This window comes from Cavia porcellus, unplaced genomic scaffold (genome assembly GCF_034190915.1).
Source record: "Cavia porcellus strain 051 isolate PalLab524CR breed Dunkin Hartley unplaced genomic scaffold, mCavPor4.1 scaffold_22, whole genome shotgun sequence".
Lineage (NCBI taxonomy): Eukaryota > Metazoa > Chordata > Mammalia > Rodentia > Caviidae > Cavia > Cavia porcellus.
The window spans coordinates 19,361,587-19,385,856 of record NW_026947505.1 but is presented as its reverse complement, the minus strand read 5'-3'; the positions used below and the strand labels follow the sequence as shown (position 1 = coordinate 19,385,856).

The 24,270-nt window shown below is 35.6% G+C and overlaps 1 protein-coding gene across 3 annotated transcripts in view; it reads right to left on the bottom strand.

Moving 5' to 3' along the window:
• Positions 1–24,270, bottom strand: part of Themis (thymocyte selection associated) — a 169,176-nt gene that overhangs the window by 119,793 nt on the left and 25,113 nt on the right. For 2 of the 3 annotated variants that reach the window (XM_063232884.1, XM_063232883.1), the window contains exons 2-3: positions 12,216–12,374; positions 1,686–1,748 (exon numbers count right to left, since the gene is read on the bottom strand). In XM_063232884.1, the coding sequence (XP_063088954.1) occupies positions 1,686–1,748; positions 12,216–12,374 (222 nt within the window). The remainder of the gene's footprint in view (positions 1–1,685; positions 1,749–12,215; positions 12,375–24,270) is intronic. The other variant, XM_013151126.3, reaches the window with a different exon arrangement.

Here is a 24,270-nt window from a genome sequence, read left to right as displayed (position 1 = left end):
CACGACCACCTGCTTGCAAGGCAGGTGCTTATGCCGCTGAGCTAAATCCCCAGCCCCTATCTTTTGGTCTTTTGATCTGCCATCAAATTCCATAACAGCCATGTTATTATATCCTTGCTTATTAAATATCTCATTTCACATATTTCTTATAGCATTTTGTTGTATTCCCAAGTCAGTTCATATATTGGTACCTTACCAAAAATGTCTTCTTCAAGACTATTCCAAACCTAGTTCTTGTAGAGGTTTCAGATCGAAATGGTGTATGTGAAACACTCCATCGGTAAAAACTCTTTAAATTCTAAGGTAAAATTTTTGAATATAAAATAATTGTAATAATAATAATAAAGTCTGGACTATGAGAATATTCTCCAGAATTCTGAGTTAATTATGGTAGTATTGAACATCATTGACAAATGAATGATGCAATGTTTTTCATAGAAGTTTCCAAAGACAAAAAAAAAAGCAATTAAAATGTTTGGCATAAGAAAATGTTGCACAGAAATTTAGCTGAATATTTGAGAAGGAAGAGGACCTGTCAAAGATGACAAAGTGTGTTCAATGCTTGGCAGGCAGTCAAAGCATGGCTGTAGACTTCCTATAAAATATCTTTACATTAATAATTGAATCAGAACAGTCTGTAACAGCTATTTTACCTGGAGGTAGAAAAGTATATCATAAAGCTTTTCAGGTTTTTTTTTTAACTTCTTTGGTTAAATCTTTGCAAGGGAAAAACAAAACAAAAAACATTTCCTGTGCAATGACATCTGAATACTTTGAAAGGACTGATTGCAGTATCTAACATGTTTGGGATGTTTAAGAAAAAATTTACATTAATAATTTTGTTAATCTCTTGATATTCAATAATATAATCTGAATCCATGCCTACAGGTTTGTTACAATTACAGTTAATATATAAATGTGCCATATATACTGGTCTATGGTGAGAGCCTTTTTCTCAAGCAGTGGAAATGAGTAGCAGACCTAGGGCAAGGAAAGAGAATGTGTTTCGTTCCTCCCTATGGTGGAGAGGAACGCCTTTGGTGAGAACAAAGGTCCTGGGGTCTTCCCAGTCTTTGGAACTCTATTTCCAGTGTTATGAGGACACTGGGGAGGCCTAAAGTCTGGGCAGAAACACCACAGACCTCTAACGTGTCCCCAAACCTCTTGATGAACTGTGTGAGGACGATCTTCAAAACGCCATACATTTACAGCTGCTGGGCCCAGGTGACTTCCAGAAGGGGAATTCTCAGAGTAAGGGGAGCCCTCCACTAAGGAGACTGGAGTGACATTGTCCTTTCTGCTGGCCTAGGATCCAGTTCTGGGCCCTGCCCTTTCTTCTTTGTGTCAATTAAAACTTAAATCCTCAGGACTTCAAGATCCTCTCCTGTGAAATATGAAAAATTACACCTCCTACCTTGTAAATTCGTTATGATGATTAAGTAACTTAATATGAGTCATATGCTCACACAGTACTTAACGCATGGCAAGCACCCACTCAAAAGCAAAAATAAAAATTAAAAATGATAACTAATAATATCTTGTTTTCTTCACTCTGGGATTTTAAGCTAGTGCATGATGACCACAGAGTCAGGAGAACTGGGAGCACTAGAAGTTCAGTATCAGAAAGAAATACAGGATATTCCAGTCTGGAACAATTTAAAAACAACAAACCATTTAAAATTCACCTTTCAGTCTCTGGTCCAGATGCAGCAAAATTTCCCAGCAATGATAATTTCCACACTTTCTTCCTGAGTGTTTGAAAACGGAAATAAGTTTCAGGTGAGGACTGTAAGTGGGCTGCCTTTGGGGGAGGTTTTTCCCGTTACTTTTGGGAGTTTCTCTGCCCCATCCTTTGTTACACACTTAGACTTTAACCGCCTTGACTTCACATCTGCCAGGAGCAGATTACTGGATAGGAAGAACAAAAGATGCATTCGCATTTCCAGTGCGATTATTGTGCTTCTTGTCATCGTAGGCATACGTGACGCACAGTTACTGAAGTCTCCACGAACAAAAGAATTAACCAAATGCCTCAGTATCTTTGAAGCCACCGTGTTCATGACTTTGAAAGGTACCTGAAACCAACTGAGGGAGGACTGTCCCCTCCCTCTATTTTAATGATTCCAATTTTCTAGTGGAATGTTAGCAGGAAGAGTGGGGAGTCTGAGGAGCAGGTTGTGTTGTTGAGTATCTTTGTTGCTTGCAAATTAAATGTGCCTAAGTAGCCACCTGTATGTGCTTATAATTGTGTAAAGATCCATATGTTTCCCTCTCCGCACATGGGAGGTAAATATTGAAAAAATTATTCCAGTGTGAAGGGTGAAAACAGCAGCAATTCTTCTGTAACTGTCAACATATGCTGTCGTGTTTCCTTGTACTGTGCTTTGTCTGACATATTTGCTGAGTTTTGCCATGCAGTATTCAAAAATACATACATAAATACATAATTAAATAAGAATCTGCTGCCCACAGTTATACAAAACAACTAGAAATCAGTTTACATTAGATTCAAATTAGGAAGGGTCTAATTTTCCAATCCAATCATAAGTTTTAAATAGGTTCCAAGGCTTATGATTTCAATAATATGTGTGTGTATAATAAAGAAAAGTGATTCTCTTATTCTTATTTTTCGAAATTCATCAGCACAGAAAAATGACCCTTTTCTAAGAAAATCCTTCGGGTTTCATGTTACTAAATAGGAAAAGTGAAGTTAAGAACATGATTTTGAAAGTAGCATGGAAATTCATGGCTGGGCTCTGTGCCTGGGCGCCCTGTGGCCACCCCAGGGATCCCATGTGTGCAGCCTCGCTGGGCCCCCGGAATCCCGCCGGGGACCTGGCTTGGAGACGAGGCCCTGGTACAAGGGGCACCACTGCAGGTGACTCCCACCTGACTGCCCCAGGAAAGGCAGAGGGGCCGGGCTTGCTAGTGATCACATTACACCGGAAGATAAACACACCCTGTTTCACAGCAGATGAACGGTGCTTCATACACGGTAGGCCAGCAGCTCTAGATATGCACGTCTCTGACTTCCCCACGGAGAGCTCACAGCAAGACACAGAAAGTAACGGAGAAAGAAGGGAACGCGATGCACGGTGAAAACCTGCATCTGCTCCACCACCCACTCTAACCTGGGAAGGAAGGACAGGGATGGAGTGAGAACGTGAGCAGCCTGTTCCAGGGAGGTTTCCTGAAACAGGGGCACCTGTAACGGCTTAAAGAGAGTAAGAATAAAAACAGATTTACGGAGTGTTTCCCGGGTGCCAAGCTTTACAGTAAGCACTCGCCTCTTCCCTCATTTAGTGTATTTAATTTTCAGAAGATTGTCTGAGCTAAGCCATGTTAACGTTTCCCTTAGTCTACATTTTTATTCGTATGAGGAAGAGGCAAAATAATGAGTATATATGCATATACTGTGCCTATGTATCTATGCATATATGCGCCTATGCATATATCTATGCATATATATGCTGTAAAAATTTTTAATAAATTTGCAATAACGTCACTTATCTTCCCACTGGACTGAAATACCCTTTCCAAAATCTTGGCTTTACTTTTTTTCAATCTCAGTACTCAAACAAATAGAACTGTTTTCAACAACATTGGAACATGACTGTACACATTCATTTGGATTAAATTAAACAGTGATTAAATCCCATGTGCTAAAGTATTTTTCACAAATATAATTTTAATGTTTGAATAATATGCTGTACCAGATTTATCAGAATTTATACTTTTCCACATTATCAAGTAGTTAAGCTGATCTCATTAATTTGCTGTTACAAATAATTCTAAAGTGATTAATTCTTTACGGAGTTTATTCTGATATGTGGAACCATGGAATTAAAAGCTTAAACATTAGAAGGGCCCTGTTACTGGAAAATGGTGTTTCATGGCAGCAGGACCAAGCCACAGAATATCCCTGTCATTAATCACGCTCTCTGCACACGCAGAGAGTAAATATTCCTCATTAACTGACAGATGGTGCTTGGAATGTATCAAACCTGCTTTCAGAAGGGCAAGTCAATCTATTACCAAATTTGTTTTCAAAGGATTAAAACAGTTTACCCCTCAGTTGGGCCTGAGAGAAACAATTTACCATTATCTTTCTAACTTTACTGTCAAAATCAAAGAGGTAGAACTAATTACATATGTGGAAAAGTTGTAATTATTTTGTTAATTTGTATTGATGGGTCCATGTTAATTTCTATGGGGTGACGGACCACTTGAGCTTTTCTTTGCCTATTTTCTTAGGGTTCTACTAGACTCACTGATTTTGTTGTTTTTCAATTTTAGTGGTATCTGAGTCCTTAAAACATACTCAGGTTCCACACTTGGTATGAAAAATTTCTTTCACTTTTAAAAGTCTCTAATACATAAAAGTTATATTTATGTAATCAAATACATTGTTCATAATTTGTATTATATTTATAATCTGAGATTTGTTTCAAATCAGACATAAAATAGTTTTACTTAAAATGCAACTTTTCCATCCATTTTAGCTTTCTTTTGCTATGTTTTGTAAGTTTGATGATGACCCAATTTGACCTATTATTTTCTAAACTAATGCCTAAACAGAACAGTTAACTAATTATTTTTAATCCCAGATTCATAGCACTGATTTTATCAAATAGAAAAAAATACTGTATAATAAAAATTTTTCTGAGCTCTAAACAAACACTTAAGTGTGTGAGCATTAGAGTCAAATGAAAAGTATTACTGTAATGTTTCTATGACAACTACTTCTGCCATTATTAAAGTCATGCATTGGTGTAGGTTGGATTTTTGATATCATACAGTATAATATATTATAACTATGCTGTGCTAAGCTTCACTATTGGCAGGACTAGTGTTTTGTTTTATTTTTTAAATACTTGTTTGAGTGTTTTTGTTTTTTTACTTTCCAAAATGGACATTAGAATTATTTCCTCATGGCTCAATATTCTAATAATATTTATTATAATATAAATATTATGGTTATCATTCTGATGAATTTATGAATTAATTCAGACACAACTGATATATTTACAATGTTAACTTTGCTGATACAGGTACTCAATATGTCTTCCATTTATTTTATTTATTTTTGTCTTTTTGGAAAAGGGGTTCACTGCGCAGTTCAGACTGTCCTTGAACTCACTTTGTAGCCCAGGGGCAGCCTTGAACTCTCAGGGATCTCCCTGTCCCAGCCTCCAGAAGTGCTGAAATTACAGGCATGCATCACCATACTCTGCTGTCTTCATTTTAATAAGAGCAATTTTATAGTGCTCATAAATAAGTTAGTAAATAAAGGAGGTAAAGTATATAAATATGCAACCCTCCTATGTTCTAAATGGTTATAAATTAGTAGTTGTGCCCATATATAGTCTCATTTTTAAATATATCTGTGTATGATACTAAAAAAATTAATATGTGTACTTACATCAGGTGAATTTTATACATGCAAGTTATATTCCAATAAAGCTGTTAGCTTAAAAATGAGAGAGGGGAGAGGTAAATAAAACTAAACCCCAGCCTAAAAAATCAGTAGAATTGGTCCCCTTGACTTTCCCTAGTAGAAATGCAGATTGACAAATGAATGTGATTTCTATCAAGAACTTTAAAAACATTTTTACTTCTGAATCAATAAATTTATGTATACTCAAAATTGCAATAAAAGCTTTAGTGTAAAAGGCTGTTTATTACATTACAAATTGCATCACTGATCATATTCGGTATGAATTTAACAAGTTATGGAATATGCATATAAAATACAGAGAGTAAAATTTTGCCTTCAAGAGTATTTAGAAACCCAGGCAATTCTTCAGAAACAAGCTTTTTTCTCAATACATTAAATCACACATCTTTGGTTATAGTTTTACATCAGACTAGAAAACAATGTGAATAAACATACCAAATATGGTGCTAGGTCACTCTAGTTATGGAATTGAAAGGAGCTTTTATCTACTTCTCTCCTTGTGTTAATGGCAATTTTATTACTAATTGCCAAAATTTGGAAGTAATCCGGAAATTCTTCAGAAAGTGAATGGATAAACTACAGTTACTGTAGACCTTGGAATATTAATTCATCACCAAATAAAATTACTTATCAAGCCATGAAAAGCCATGGTTGAACTTTAAATAGGTATTAGGCTGCATTATTGTGTGATTCCAACTATCTGACATTCTTGAAAAGGCAAAAATATGGAAACAGTAAAAAGATCAGTCTTACAAGGGCGAGGAAGTAGATAAGGTTAAAAACATGGCAGAAAGAATTCTTAAGAAAGTGAAAGCATTCTGTAGGACACCGCAGAGGGGCTGCATGTCAGTCTGTATTTATAAAAACCCATGGCATGCACAGCGCTGATTCAACCCTAATGGCTTATGAACTTTAAGTGGGATGACATATCACTGTCAGCTCCAGACTTATGATAAACGTGTCACACTGGTGCGAATGGTTCTAGTAGGGGAGGTGGTGGTACACCATATGTGGTTTATGGGGCCATGGAGAATATGAAAATTCTGCCTGCATTCATAAAGCAGACCTTCTAAATCCCTGAAATGTTTTTGAATATAAACACAGTAATGTGTTCTCTTGATACTTAGTTAATATTAAGGATTAAAGTCCTGAGCACACAGTTTTTTCAGGGAAATCTGACTGCTTTCATGATAGTCCTTCCATGGTGATACTGTCAAAATAACATCATAAAGAGCTTTGAAAAGAATTATACAGCAGGAAAAGACATAGTAAGAACAAGGAGTGAGGAAACAGATCTTAGAAGGTGGATATGAAATATTAATGCTACGAGAATGCAGAATAGCTCATTTTAAAATGATCTTTCTGATAGAAGGCTGGGCTAAAGTTAAACTGTACATAGATTGGAAAAAAGATCACCTTAACTTAGAATTACAGTCTGTGTGTCTTCCAGATAACATACATCATTGTTATCCAAAGCCTAAGACATACATAAATAACTCAAAAAGTAGAACTGTAAATTACTACAAGAGCCCGAATTTCTTTTGCATGTTGATTAATCCACATTTTATTACATTGTTTGTATAGAATATCATTTTCCTGGTAGGAAAATATCTCAAGCCCAGCTGATCTCATTTTGCTTAAGTGAGCACAGTGGGAAAAATGTGCCTTAAGAGAATTTGACCCAGAAAATTTGGAAGCATAACCCTGGTTTCTTGGACAGAAAGTTCTCTAAAGGACAAAGAAGGCACTCCAGGTAGCCTGCTCTGAATCGTGTTTTATCATAATATCCAAATGAAAAACAGAAAGTTACACTTACATCTTATTTCTTTTAACCAAAGCCTTTCAAAACTAGAAGACAGAAATGTTATTCTTTATGAAGCTATTAAATATATTAATACACTTGTAATACTCATTTTCTTCACAGATTCTTTTAGAAAGAAAAGTTTCAGTTAAACAAAAAATTACCTATAATCATAATATGGTTAAGATAAGAATGTTAATCCTTTCAAGTGTTGATTAAAAATGCAATGAATGAATATATTCAACTTAATAATACATGTATTATACTTATTAAATTTATAATTCTCCAAATGAAACAACAGGAAAGCTAATTTTAAAAATTGCTAATGAGTTAGGTATTTTTGACATGCAGTCATAAAGGAGCATACTTCATAAATTCTAGTCATTCATCCTTAATTTCATTTTGAAGCACTTCTCTTACAATTTAACTCTTATCATTAGTTATTCTTAATATTTTTCTAAATCATTCATTCACTAAGGTCAAGAAAGCAGGTGAGAAGTTTGTTGTAAATTTTAGAGGTAATGTTTCATGTGACAAATGCTCACTAGGGCATTTTATATTATGTATATAAATTGTGAACAAAACTATTAAAAAATTGGCCTTAGCTAGAGGCATTGCCAAAGGCTTGTTTGGCAACCTGGCGTGCTATGGAGTGAAGATATAACTTTTAGGAGTCAGGGCAAAGGACAAAAGTGAAGTCATAGTGTGTGAGGTCTTGATGGGCTGTCAGGACATTCTGCCTTGGCACAGGAAGTGAGGTCACAGTAGGCATGGCCCTGGCGGGATATTCTACCTTGCTATAAGCCTGAAAGAATGGAGCCAAGTGACTGCTGACCTGAAACCTCTGAAACTGTAAACCAAAATATTTTTTTCATCTTCAATTGTTTGTCTCAGGTATTTTGTCACAGCAATTAAAAGCTAACACACTGCACAACTTTAGACACATTACTCAGCTTCTTAGTAACTCTTTGTCTGTAATATGTGAATTGTACCCATAGCCTATATGTACATGAATTCATGCAGAACACATTCATCAGGTCACCTGGTCCCTCACTGGAGTATGTGATATGGATGAATTGAATGTGATACAGCAGAGGAAATTCTGTCTCTAAGTTTTACTTCTACGTTTCTTACAGTCCCTGACTCTGGTAACAGAATTTCTACTTAGTACTACAGTTCATAAAGTAGAGCCTAAAAATTCAAAAAGAAAAATTTCTGCCATCTAGCTTTGTAATTTTAACAGTGGTTTTATAGATGTGTCTTGATCATATAGTTTAGAGACACAGTGTAAACTCACTGCTTGAGAGCAAAGGAAATCTAAGTTCATCGTAAAGATGTATTGAAACATTTTCTTCTGGAATATTTTCATGACTAAAGAGGAGATATTTATTATTCATGCTTTATGACACTACAAAGGAGGAATAAATTTTCCAGGCGGCGATCTAAAAATTTGGATCTTCACTATAAACCAAATATTATGTGATTTACCAATCTACTGGGATAATGCAATCAACTCCCAAGTATCAAGATATATTTTTGTTGTGTTTAGCCAGAATGACATGTTTTCCACCTCATAAAACAGCTCAGCTGAAAGAGATGTCTTCTGAAAAAAAAATTGCCCTTCTAAACCAGTTTTCCCATAGAGAACTAAATGATAGCTTTTTATTTCTTTTAATATATTTGAACATTTTTGAGGGTGACAAAAAAGAGACATTTGAAAATATAACAATATATAGGATGCAACCAGTAATGCATATTGAAAATTTAATTCTCTATTCAATTATAGCAAAAAAAGTCATTTCCTTTTTGATTCCTAAAAGTATATTTCTAAAACTCTGTATGTTTCTTTCCTTGATTGTCTTTGCAACTTGAATTTTCTGGAGTTTCATCTATTAAATTATTTTTTGGTCAAAAACTGGTATTTAGTATTTAATAAGTTTTCACTTTGTAAAAAGTCACTCTGAGCAAACTTTCCAAGATTTCATTAAAACTTTTGAATTACTTTATGAAATTGAGGATTGATGCTTACATATTTTAACATAGAAAGAATTGTGACAACAAAATTGTGGAATATAGACATCTAGAAATTGCCTCCTACATAAAAGCAATGGGAAAATTAGTTTAAAAATCAGTTTTTTTGAATAATTCTGGACTTATTAACAGATAGTAGCTCTGCACTGTAGCCTTTGATCAATCTGGTGAGAATTTATTAAAGAAAAGTGCCTGAACCTTGCTAAGAGCAACAAATACAATAGCATTTTAACTTGTTGTGTCCCCAATCTTCTGCTTTCTGGTCAAATGTAGACTCGAAAACCAATAATCTAGAACCATAGAAAATCAAATGTTTGGAAATCACTAAAGAAGGGAGAAAGGAGTCGCAGTTCTTTGAGTTCAGTCCCACAAATCTACCATTATTTAACAAGTGTGGGGCTCCGTGCAAGGACGTTCTTGTATGGCTATCTTCATGTGACCTCGTGTGGAAATCGTTCAATGTGGAAACCTTTTCTTCAGAAAAGGTTGTGAGAAACAGTGATAGCCAGCTGTTAACTTGTGTGGCTCAGAGCAAGAGGGAGAAACAGTGAACTAACACATCTCAAACATGTATAGATCTGTGCAGATCTCCAGAAGGAGTGCATGGCCAGAAAAGACCGAGAAGACCTTAGCACCTAATTGTGACTCACTTTGAGAAGCTATAGGAACAGAAAGTAGAGGCTGACCATGGATTTGTAACTGCTTGTCTGAGTTTAAAGGGACAGCCCAAAATGAACACAGTGTCTCCCAATAAAAGCCAGCAACACTGTTTTGTAGATTTGTCACAAAAGCCTGATAGCAGGACAAATCACTGTTGCCCTCAATGAGAAACACAAACAATACTGAAAATTGCAACACATTGCAGCAGGAACACCAGAGAAGAAACCTCCGTGGAAGAAAACCCTGAACTGTAATGTATAAATTACTGGAGGCTCAGAGGGAATGAGTTTGAAGGTTAAAATCCTTAGGACACTGAATTGTAGGAGGACCATTATATTTCTTTGAGTTATACTTCCAGGAAACTGGTATATCTTTCATAGTGAATCTCACCAGAAATGACCATCAAGCTTCTAGCAGCGTAAGGAGTGTAGAGATAATTTTGAAATACAGCAGAGTGCTCTACTTGTAGTAAGGCACCCCCATAAGAAAAATGAATCCACCAGGTCCTAAAACTATTGGGCTTTTATGAGCCTATACCTGACCTGTGAGAAAGCAATACCCAACTCCAACTGAATGGACAAATGCAAAATACTGAAAGGGTCAGTTCCTGGTAAGGATGCAGTCAGCTGATAAAACAAGTCTCAATAAAAATTTTAAAATTCAATCATCAAGTATTATATGGCCTATGACAACTATCACATGAAATTAGAAATCAGTAGTGAAAGGAAATTGGGATAATAAGGCAAAGAAAGCAAAGTTTTAAAAAATAAAACTGAATTTTTTGAATTTAAAATCTAGTTGGAGTTTAAATGGAAATTTTTTTATGAGTGTGGGCTTACATCACCCTTCTTGAGGAGGTGATACCTGTACAGAACACATCTTAATTTTTTTACTTCCCCCCACCATTTCTTGGTGCCCTTGACTTTTGCAAAAGATCTATCTCCCTATTTCATATTATCTATTCTTTATTTTGATATATACTTATATTTTAGGTTTCTCATATAATAGAAGCCATTCAGTATTTAAATATTGATTTATTTCATGTAACATTATGGTCATAAGCTGCATCCTCTTTCCTACAAAGGACTCCAAGTGTATTCTTTTTCATGTGCTTCTATTGAGAGTTGTAAAAAGTATAAATAGTCATGATTTCTGCCTTTCCCTCTAAGACTGACAGAGAATTCTCCTCTGTCTGTGACCTTTTTGTTTTATCACCATCCAGGAGTCTTCTTTATAGGACAATATCCCTAATCACCATCAGTAACTTCACTCTTCCATTAATCTTGATTTTTACAACACTCATTGGTAGACATATTTTTAAAATTTTTGTTCCATTGGTAGAAAATGGCAACCCCTCAAATCAGACTTTAATCAAAAGCTAAGTGTTTTCGCTACTCAGATAAGAAACATTTCTTCTGCTAGAAGGTTCCAGTAAGTTTCACTCAGAAAATATTTTTATATACATCGTATCCTAAACACCATAGGAATTAATAAACGAAATTCAGAATCTTTGGCAATCTCATTATCTATTAGGTGTACAGTGCCAGTCAGACAAGCCCACAAATAGTTTCGATTACATACGAAATGGAATAAATGTCATAACTAAGAGATGAAAAACTACAGTTATCAACCAAAAAGCAATTGTTGCATCTAACTAAAGTACTGAGTGAAAGCTTCTCATAGAGCAGTGATTCTTAACCTTGCAAACTTTAAGAAAGATTGAAGACTAGAAACAACTTCAGCCAAATAAAACGAGTACCTCATGCAAATGGCCTATCAGGACCTTTTAACATCTCCCTACTTAATTCCTAGACTCAGTGGCCCAAGTCCATGCCTGGCTAGTGTGAGGTCATGAGTTTGATTCACAGTACCAAAAACAAAATAAAAAAAATAAAATCAATAATAAATATTTGATAAGGTGGATTTGTTTAATGTAGTTTAAACATTATACAATGTATACACATGTCAAAATATTTTACCATATCAATATGTATAATTTTTTATGTTTTTACATATCGGTTAAAATTTTGACTTTAAAAAGTTACTAAATATATTAAACAAAGTGATAAATTCTTAGGTAAAGAATGTGTAATTAAGATGTATGAAATATTTGTCTTCTTTGAGTCCTTTATTCAAAGTACCAGAATTCAGGTTTTTTTAATTCACTGAATTAGAGTGGAAAACATCGCTTCTACTTGTTGATTGTTTTCAGTTGGATTGATAAAGTTATCAAAAATATACTTCTTCAAATGCAAAACACTATACCTGGAAAGTCCATAGGCAATTCAAACGGTTGTGGAGATTCACAACTTTCAATATTTTCACAAATTTCAGCTATAATCTTCTTAATTTTGAGGCCAGTGATCTTAATCACTTCTCCTGTTGAAAAACAGCATTCATTTCCAGACATTTCATAAATAGAACCTGAATGGGAAAGAGAAAAGTAAACAATAATTTTTAAAACATAGTTAACTGCTGCAGAACAAAGAGAGCAAAAACCTTGCATAAAGTGTTTGCTGTTCCTCCCTTTGCTACCTCCCGGAGACAACGAATTTAATTAAGTTTTCAGAATGTACACAGTGTTGCAGGGATCATATTGGAGTTTCACTTCCCCACCGGACAAACTATAAACAATTTTACTTTTGTATCATTGTACATTGAACTTATGGCTCTGTTAGCACCTTTCGCTCATCTGTCCAATGTCAAACTACAAATATGTTTTCCCCTGCAGGGTTTCTGATCTATTTTTACCAGGTCACAGAAGGAGGCTCGAATAAGCAAACGGTGATCAAAATAAATACTGCCACAAGTTTGTACACAGGCCCCAAGATCTAGACAGAGATCTGCCTATTGGGGTTTTATATTAAGGGCATCACATATATTTATTAGATCTGTTTATTTTCATTTTCATGAATATAAGACTTTGCACACTTTTATCTGTTTTTTGTTGTTGTTTCATCATCTTTTTGAGACAAGGTCTCACAATGCAGTTTAGGCTGGCTTTGGGCTCACTTTGTAGCCCAGGCTAGTCTTGAATTTGCAAGTGATTCTCCTGCGTCAGCCTCCCAAGTGCTGGGATTACAGGAGTGCACCACCATGCCTAGCTTTATATCTACTGGTATTTAGTAAACTGAAAACAACTCTCAATAACTTTAAGGCAGGCCAGATAAGCAAAAAAGCTTCATATTAGTTCAGTCTCCTTCCTGAGAAACTTTTCATCATAGATGCTAATGTTTAGCTTTGTATCCAATTATTTTTTAACCCCTCCACTGCATAGAAGGACAATGAATAGTGGAGAAATGAAAAATAGAGCTACAGGAAAGAAGACAGGCACTAGCTCTGGCCAATCCACCCTGCTAAAACTGCAGCAACCCCAGACTGCTTCCCCTTCGTACTATTGCATTACAACTGCGCAATAAAATCAGACGGATAGAAATAAACCTTATGGAACCATAGACTTTAAAGTATAGTAGGGATAGTTTCTTACTTTCAAGATGGTGTACAGTCTCCTTACGCCACTAAATCTAAAATGTGTAGGGACAAGATTTTAGATTGGTTCTTTTCTGAATTTTTCTGAATTAAACACTCACAACTCTTACCTGAGACATAGTAAGAAATTAAAAGTATTCTTGGCATTAGTAGTTCCTTATAATTAAAAATGTTACTAAATCTGGCATCCAATCTAGCTTTAAACAAAGGTATGAGAGTGCAATAGATAGTGGAACAAACATAGATGCACAGCCAGTCCTAGGCAACCTACAAAAATAAATGTCCTGGCCACATACTCCTTCTTGGATGCCCTATTACCAACTCCCACCAGAAGCCAGAGGACACAAGCACAGTCATTTGTCCCACAGAAGTCAGAGAGAGGAAATCAGATAAAGTGGAAATAAAGACCAAGCATACAAACACTGTTGTCCACTATGTAACAGAGAGTATTCTTGTAGACGAGATTCTGTTCTGCCCTGCAACCTGCAGTGTATGCTGTGCTTCTGCACTCCTGTGTTTTCTCACATTGTTCTCTCAACCACTTCCATCCTTATGCTTTTTTAACCCCAGTACACAGCATTATCATGTCTCGAATCCTTTGTGGAACACATCGAATTATTAAGGAATAGAAAGTTCATGGTGTCATTTTTCTCCAGTGATCTCAGAATACTTATTTGCTACGATCTCTTTTCGTCAACTAACTACATACTAACATTTTACATCTTCAGTGTTACCTCACTCTGTATTTAACTTTTTGTGGGTTTAATATTATTACTACCATCTCAGTTGCAGGAAAAAAAGATCTTGCATTAGATTTTAGCCTGACTACAACACCTCAATCTCCCTGCTTCCTTTAGTCAACAAACTTTAAGAAGAGCCTCCTCTGTGTCAGACGTTGTGATGAGCAGTAAGTATCAGAGATGAAAGCCATAATAGTTTCCTCACCCTGAGGAACGGTCAACTAGGCAGATAATTGCAGCCAACTATGATAAAGCTGCAATTATGCAGAAAATACAAGATATGATGGGAAGATACCAGAAACTGCTTAACTGAGCAGTTATGTGGGAAAGAGACTGGAGAATGATTCCTAAGGAGAGGACACCTAAGCTAGAATTCAAAGGAAATATCACAAGATCCTAAGATGAGCAGAGGAAGAAGTATTTGGAAAGGGACTGAGATGAGGAGTCTAATACATTCTAGAAACTTCAAGTAGCTTTATGTCTAAACTGTTTGGAAAGAAGATAGATTGATAAGAAAAAAATAGAGACAACAGAAGTAGATAGAAGGGGGCGGAATCATGCAGCCTTTGTGAAATTACCCAGACACAAAAGCCATCAAATTTGAAGCAACCTCAGAGTCAGAGAATTCACTTTTCCAGTTACAGGGGTCCAGGAAGAAGCACCAATTTAGTAAAAGGTCACTCGTAGTCCAGGTTCACTGTCCGAAATGTGCCTTGTTGTGTCACCTGGGAACTTGTTAGAGTCTCGGCCAGGCCCAGACGTGATGAATCAGAACCCGCGTTTTTAACAAGGTCCCCAGATGATTTGTAAGTACATTAAAGTCTGAGAAGCAGTGGTCTAGGCAACAAATACATAACCTCTGTAGTCTGTTTGGGGAGTATTGTAAAACTAAGCGAAGAGAGGAAGGAAGAGAAAGTCTGGGAAGACAAGAGGCTGCTTTAAGTGAGTGCAGGAAAGGAAAGGATTTCAAGTAGGGAAGTAGCGTGGTATTTTTTGTCGCGTTAAATAGAACACACGTTAACCTGGTCAATTTCAGGTACAGCCTCTGGGCTTAATTTCCACACAGTGAGTATCTAATTGCAGATGTGCTATAAATCCAACACCCGTCTTGGAGCATCATTTTCCTTTCAAAGTTTCAAATATGATCCAAAGTGAAATGATAGATTCGTGTGAGATTATGTATCAATTCACAGGGACAGAGAGCCAGAGAATTCAGTGAGAAAATTCTGTGAGTTTTGGTCACCACATAAAAAACTTCTGACTTTCTAAGTCTTGTTCTAAGCATTTCTTTTCTTTTGTAAAAAAGAAAAAAATTCATTTCTCCCGGTCATATAAGGAAAAGAATCTCACACAAATGCTAACCTTCAACATTTCTCTTTTATGTTTTCTGACTTCCAGTTTTTTCTAACCTCCAAACCTGCTAGCTCATCTTTATAAAGAGAATGTTCAGTGATGTCCACCACTAGGAAGTTGTGCCTGTGAAAGGTGCCAAGGATATACGGCCAACCTCAAATCTCTGAAACTGCATAGACTTTGTTATCACTAATATAATGGCTCTTAAAACATGTTCTTCTTTGGTTCTTCTATAAAATGGTGAATTTTAAAAATAACCAACTTTCATAGTCTCAGGTGTAATTGCTTTTTAAAATTTTGTTGAGATGTGTCTGAAATATGTTTGTGTATACATAGACATGCATATTAAAATGGCATTCATTTCATTTTAACCACGAGATACATACTTTGAATATGTGAGTCTCACATCTATTAAATCTTTGCAGACTGATTCTTTCCAAGTCAGAGCATATGTATTCTGGATAATGCCAAACATCAGAGAAAGCTGGAACAAAGCAGCCTGTTTTCAGTGATCAAGCATCAGCCCGGAAGGCAGTAATGAAAGAGCCATGTGCCTTTGAAATCACCTTTTCTGTAATGCTACTTTGCTCAATGAAAAGGATACATTAATATCCTTTTATGAACTCACCTCTCATTTGACAGTCCATATAAGTAATGCTGTGATCACACTGAAACAGCCAAGACAATTGGTTCGATAGATTTTCTTCCATTTTCCCTCAAAGTTAAAAATGTGTGACAGCCAGGAAAGAAGTTACACTGTTTGGAGGTTTTCTCCTCTTCACACAAATGCATTCTGCCTCACCACAGCAAAAAGTCGCTTAAGCCCTTCTCTTCTTCATCTACCTGTCCAAGCCCAACCAATCCCAAAACTTCAGCTCATGCTCATCTTCTTCAAAGCCTTTTTGGATCCCCACAACTAAGTAAAATTCTCTCCTCTGCTCCCTCATAGTGATTTGTATTTGTCTCCATTATCACAATATGTGATTATTATCACAGCCTGCTACTACTATGTTATTTTCTGGCCATTAACATTGTATATATTTTGGAACCTGCTATAAATTCCTATCTTAACTATATTGATATCCCCCAACCCACACGCATAACTAGTTACACATGGGTTACACATAGGTACCTAGGTTATAGTGAATTACTACTGAGCAGTACTGTGAAATGTCAATAAAATGTTGGGAGTAAGATAATGATCATTGTACATCAGAGATTAAAGCATATTCAACTAAAGGTTTTGGTGTGGGTCACACCTTCAGTTGGTAATTTAAGTATTTGCGAGGTGAGATGGTCACATTGTGAATTCCCCAGACAAGGAATATTACGGATAGATGAGTCTATAATCTAATTTCTACGTATTTTGCCACTTTACCATCGTGATTGCCATTTTTACATTGCCACAGCTGAGGTGGGAGTTCATGTGAGGATCGGAGATAGATATGAAAGAACCAGGATTTGTATCTGCAGACTGTGATTGATAATACAGACACTCACACCAGATTGTGGTCCCCAGTGCAGTTGCCTCTTTCCTTAAGGAAAGCACACACTATCAGTAAGGAGAGTTTTCTTAAGAGGAAGCCTTCAGTGTGAAATGATCTCATTAGAATCATTTCCCTCGACTAGGTGGTTGATAAGGCATTACACACCATTAGAGTTCAGGGTTCGTCTAGATAGTTCACCATAGGAATGGCACTAATGGGACTGTGGTCGTAACAGGCATTTACATGACCAGTCTTCCATTCAGATTCTCTTTTCATCCCTTAGGTAGTGGCAAAGTCTTTCTCACTATTTGAAGCATTATTTTTTTTTAAATTGAAACATACTATTGGATACAGTGATGTGGGCATGAAAGCCCTAATAGCTTTACTAAGGGTAGATTTTATTTGAGATGTATGTATGAACATTGATCATAAATGACCTTTTAAGGGCCTAATTTCCTCCCCCAGGAAAATTGCAGTATAAAGAGACAAAAACAGTGAGATCATGAATTAGAAAAACGGCTGTACTAACAGCTTAATGGCAATCTCCCTGGGCTCTAAGAATTTCAAGTGCTTCTTGATAACTGGTGGGTTTATCTAAGAAGTCAAGCCTAACAACAAGAATGTGGGAGAAACCGTACAGTGTGTTGGTGAAACTTTGAAAGTCTCAGCTCCGGGGAGAAATAAAGCTTCTGCGAGATGGAAAGGCTGGGACACAAGAGCCCAAAAACCAAACAAACAAACAAACACAGATTAAAATATGAGTGTGCTGTGAAACGAGAAGAGCCTAACTTCTTGATTGCTCTAAGTGATGTGTGTGGCCTTCCCATGAACAGGGAATGAGTCACAATTTCACATACAAGCTAAAAACTTGCCTCTTGTCTTAACGGCAGGATATATTAACAAATTTGAAACTTTGGGAAGATGCAAAGCCTGCAATAGATACTAGCTAAGATAGTTGTACCAGTAATTCCGTTCGTTTATGGAAAAGAACACTTAATGTTCGTATGTTTGTTCAGTTTTGCACGCCTATATCTGGTAACCTGAGCATCTCTTTTGAAGATCATGATATGCAATATGGCAACCATTGCTAAATTCCTCATCATGCTTTTAAATCCTATATCATTGTTGCTTTTTTATTGCTGTTATTGTTTGTTTCTTTTTATTTTTTTTCCTCTTTAAAATAAAAATAAATAAATACTGTAGGAATTAGGCTTGCAGGTGGTTGTTATGACAGGGTCCATCACCATGGTCCTATGTCAATGATTATTAAGCAAGTGCAATTAGGGCTGTGAGTGTAGGAAATAAGTATCTCTCTTGTTAGACACAAAACACTTTACTGTGACGGTGGAACAAGCTAGCAGTGCATCAGGAATTGGTTTATGACTGTAGGAAAGACTTAGTTCCAAATACCTTTCATGTATTTTAATATAATTGCTTAAATTTTACATTTTAAACATTAAGTAAAGCTACTATAGACCTCTATGGCCATTTAGAATCATAAACCTGTTCTCCACTTTCCAATTAATGAATATAAATGTACCGATTGCATTAGTTATATTGGGCCTCAAATGTGCTATAAAGTGCTCAAGCTATATGCAAAAAAAAAAAAGTTGATGGTGTTCTATATTTCCCTAAGTTCATTAGCATTAATAAAGTATTTGATTAACTATTCTTTTCATGAATCATGGTTTAGAAATTGAAAGTAAAAATTTGGAAGTTTTTAAAAAAGTTTTCAGGTTATAGCCATTGAATCAAGCAACAAAAATTATCCTAGAGTTTCATGTGCCTCTGTACTTCATTTTCACAATTCCTTTAGTTTGTATTGTATTAAGTATTAGTCTATGATGTACTGACAAAAAATTAAATTGGGTCTTACTGACAGACAGGGAAAATTTTCTCAAGACTCTAAGTATAAACATACGACCTCAGGAAAACCAGGGATACAGGATATAGTCTCAAGGAGATAGAAATTTGGAGTTGAAGTTGAACATACTGAAAAATCAAAAATCACAAGCTCTTGTAAAAAACCTTAATCAGTTTTATTAATGTCTATCTCATTGACCTCAGCAGCCTGGGTGCCCTAAGTAAAAGACACAGACATTTTAATCAATTTGACAGCAATGGTTCTAACTGAAAATTATTACACTGAGATTCTCAGTTTTTCATTTTACTCTTCTGAATTGTATTAGCCAGTGCCTAACCCTAATTGACCATCAATGCTTTGAGGTGCTGAGAGTACATGCCAAGGTGCAAAGTCATGGGCAGGAGAAGTCCCCTAGATAAATGATGCGAATTTATCTAAGTAGGATGACAGGTATTCTCCATGACAGACATGGGAAATATGTCCAGGATATCCTACCACTTCATCTCGCCATCGCTAATCATCTGTGGTATATTTCAGGCTGCATCCAGATGTAGTTTACTAACCCACCTCAACATGAAGTTCCATGTGAGTATCCATTAATTGGAGACGGATTATCAAATTTAAATTTTTGCTGCGCCAGTCCTGCACTGGGACTTAACTTGCTTTCTTAAAGCCCCTTTGAATGGTATTTGATTTAAAAAACTTTAATACTTTAATAGAGCTCACTTGCTGAACTGTCTTTGACAAAAGTAATCCAGCATAAGACTGACTCTTTCCGTCAGTCTAGCATTTATTACAGGGCAGGAGTTTGCACTGAGGGTTGAGACATAAACTTGTTAATTATCACAACTTCATATAGCTTAATGGCATCTATAGAATGAGAATAAATTTTATTTATATCTCAAACCAAAGTGACAACCATATGAAAATTTGTTGAATAATTGAGTCTCAGTGTCAGACAGGAACTCAAATACCATGTTATCTTACAAATAGTATACTACAATGACTGGGGCCCTATAAAACAGTTGTGCCAAGTAGTTGTCTGTATTCAAACATTTACATTGCTGGAATCCCATTTCTTTACAAAAAAAGATTTAAAATAAGGTTTAATTTTAAGGTCACACTTTGAAAAGTTGTCAGTGTTAAAACACACTTCATTTTTAAGTGTAATCTTTATTATATATTTTATTACTTATTAATGTGTAGAATCTACACATTATTATGTTATCATGTTACTAGTATGCTAGTAGTAGTAGTTAGAAGTATGTTAGTAATTAGAATAGTGCAGACAACATTATAGCTCCTCAGGATAAAGCTCTTATAATGTTTGAAGATAGCTGCCACAAACTGTTCTTTTGAACAAGTAAAATGTCAAATGAGAACTGTTCAGAGCTGAAGCTCGTCCCATAGATTGCCCATTATGAAATTACTTGAACCACAACTTCCATGGATGTGAGTGGATTCCTTGGGGTTATGTGACATGGTATCCCTCTTTTTACCCCTATGTATGATTAAGTGTTCTCAGGAAAGCTGGATACAACCTCCAAAGGACAATTTCAAAGGCATGTCCAAAGGACAATTCTGGCCAGAAAAACTAAAAATCTTAGTTTGGCTTTACCAATAGTCAAGGAAACCCCTATAGTATAAAAAGTAAAAATAACTTAATGATAAGCAGTAAATTTACAAAAATAACTCCTCGTGGGTAGCCAGATCTATCGTTTACACATTAAAGCCCAAACATGAAGATTATTTCCACAGAGAAGGTAGAAGCTTTAGTCATTATTCAGCACGGAAACTCAAAGAAATTTTGAATACTTGGGGATATAATAATCTGGAAAACATAGTTTCATCAAATGAAGCAAAGATACCTCACAATTGTCAAAACCTTTTTTTATGTGAATGTAGCAGTCAAATTATGTAAAATTATCACATAATAGATTTCAAACCAAGAGATATTTACTGCATGATGAAAGGCTTCCTACCTTGTGGAAGGAAAATTGATGTTTTTTTTTCTAATTACAAAGAGAACAAAATCAAATGTACTTTTTCCTCTCTTTCAAAATCTGTTTTGTGTCATATCAGTAAAAAAAAAAATTGCAAATCAAAGTTTTGGATTTACAAGATACTTAGTATTGAGAGAAGGAACTACCAGCCCCTGAGGAAGAAGGTCATCAAATTTTACATTCTGCAGTTTGGAAAGAAAATATAGGATCCTCAGTATTTTTTGGTAGAGCCCAAGGGAAGTAGAATGTGAGCTTGGGGAAAAGTTATCTTGGAGAAAATCAGGCTCTACTTAGAGAGCTGTAGATTTCCTCAAATAGCCTACTAGAACTTTCTATGATCAGCTCCTGGAAGCTTTTATTGAAGGCTGTGACAAATGGCCATTCTAATAAACTTTAAATGAACTGAAGAGACAAGCTTAGCATCACAGCTCTTCTCTTACAGCCACCTGAATGTTCACCAAAATGATGTCTATTCATGGGTAGAGGCTTCTCAATCCTCCCTTAGTTTGTTATTTGTTAGAAGGATGCATAGAAGTCAAAACAATATGTTCATGGTTACAGTTTATGACAGAGAAAAGGTTTCCATTAAAATGAGCAAAGGAAAGAGATACACACTCATAGGACAGAGTCCAGGAATAATCTGGCACAAGTTTCTGGTCACTCTATTCTGATGGATTCACATTCAATGAACATAATTCACCATGGAAAGATGGGTAGCAACATGTGCAAACTATTGCCAACCAGGGAGGTTCACCTGTGCCTCAATGACTGGGAGTATTACGATGAGTTATTCATGGAAGCTCAATGATGCCCCAAGCTACTCCAATTCTAGGTCTACTCTCAGTGATTGAACGGCACACTGTGGTCCAGCACCCAGGCAAACAAAATCAGGCATCCCTCAAAACTCATATTGTTCTGATAAACTCTTGAACATGGCCCAAGGTCCATACTGCATAAAGACCTTGTTCGCAGGCAGGATGTTCCAAGAGCATGGATAAGTCTCACCAGCCATTCAAAGATGTGACCGTTTCTTTTGAATATGCACAAGTGGAACACAAAAGGTCTGCTGAGATAACCATGGACTGAGCAATATGTCTCAAAACTTTGGTTAATCTCATCAGAAAAAAAGCATCCTAGACTGGGAAAGGGCCAATGAGATTATTACGAGTCCTTTCAGCAGAGACTAAATATTGACTAGTAGACTTCTAGAAATTATTTGATTTCACAGAGGTGTGGATGGTGTTACATTCCCTTGTAGAAAATTGACAGAAATGGAAATTATCCTTACCATAACACCATGAACAATTATTTTCCTTTGCAGTGAAAATACTTTTCCAGTAGATATACAATTGATCTAGATCTTATAAAAAAGAAACGCTAAATATTACATGATTACAGGTGATAATCAGGTTTGGACATTATAAATGTATTTTAGCATTTCTGGTTGTATTTTGGCTTGTGTGTTTTTGTGTACGTTTGAACCAATTTGTGTTGTATCTGTACATATGTAATGGAACCCATGATCATACACATGCTAAAGCTTCAACATTAAACTAGATTTAATATTTCACTGGTTAGCTTTGTTAAAATGTTTTAGTTAAAATGTTTTCATGCTCATGTTTATATAAAAGTTGTGTTTTGAACTTTGTAAATAATTTTGATTCATCAATCTTGTATTAATTGCATGGCATTTTTATTCTCTTTCAATATGCCTAGCCATTTATAACAAAGGGTGGAACCTTTGTTTCCCAGAAGTGCATTAATAAAATAAGGAAAATATCCAGTATTTATATTTGGTCAGGTTATGCATGATGTTGAAACTTATTCTTCTTACATCTGAAATATGTCATACTAGATTCACACTAGAGATTCTCTATCTTATTTTTGCTCTTCCTTTCTCTTTCTTTTTTCGTGTGTGAGATATCTGATTTTTCTTTTTTAAATTTCTTATTTATTTTCTTTAAATTTAAAGAAATGAGTTTGTTTTTAATATATATTAGATGTTCTGATGCCTTTTATAAAGTACAAGGCTTACTATGTTAAATGACACTTTTCTGAAAAACCTCAATATTCTCTATGTTTTTGTAAAGTTTTGAAAACAATGAGGAAACTTTCAGAAGAATTGAACTGACAGGTGTAATATTAAAAAATTTTTCAATATCCTTATTAAATTTTCTATCACACACTGAAAATCTAATATCACCTAACACAGAGCACACAGTTAGATGCTTTCTAAAATAGAAAAAAAAAAAAAAACAAATAAAACCAAAAACAGAAGCACTCTTTTCCTGAAAAATTTACTTTCTAAAAAGCTCAAATATATAAATAATAAAATCCAGCAAACTAGTAGATACTAATACCACGGAGAAAGAACTTTGACTACAAGTGTTAGAATTTTTAAATAATCTTTGACAGAATTGTTAGACAAGAAAAATGGTTTATTGTAGAAAAAATATAAGAATACTAATTTCTGACAATCATTCTTGTCCTTAAAAAAATCTTGAAAATATTCTAATTTACATAAACCATTGTCATTCTTGGGAAAACTTTGAGACAGGATTCAGGCACAACTGTGTATAGTCAAGCTGTTTCTCTATATTCAATGATGTGCTTAATACTCTGGAATGCAAAAGAGTATATGAAATAGCTGATTATGAACCCATCCCAGGTTTTCTCATTCCAAATCTCAAACCAACCATTCCTTAAACAAGAAAGTTTACTTTCTCTCAGATAAGAACACAGTGGGAAGTAGCCTCACTTTACGGGAGCTCTTCATAGGTTCTAACCTATCTCATGCTGATTTTCTGATCACTTTCAACTTGTCTTCCATCTTTCATTTCCTAAGAGAACTGCTCAAATTTTCATTGTAGTGTCTAAAGCTCAGCTATTAAGAAAGTGATAAAGAGATGGAAACATGTCTTTAACTGTAGTGGCATACAACAGAAATTTTGTATCTGAAACTCCTTCACCACTCAGTGGCCAAACACATCAGTTGTACCCATGAAGCTGCAAGAGATCCATGCAATATCAACCTTAGCTGAAACCTTGCACAGCAGAGGGAGGACAGATAGAAGACGGCTGACAGTGTCCGACCAGAAAGATGAGGAAAATGTAGTGCTACTTCCTTGTCTAATTAGACTGCATAACTGTAAAATCTTACAGTTTTTACTGGAAAGATAATCATGCATTTTCATTTGAAAAAACAAGGAACAATGTTGGATCCTGAGGTTGAGATCACAGAATGAAGTTTCAGAACACCCACACATATTTCCTTTCTAGAGGTGTAACCGCAAAATGCTTTCTTGGCTGGGAGTATAGCTCCATATAGGTTATGTGCTTAGCATGCAGGAAGCCCTAGGTGAGACCCTTCCTACCTTTTGGAGG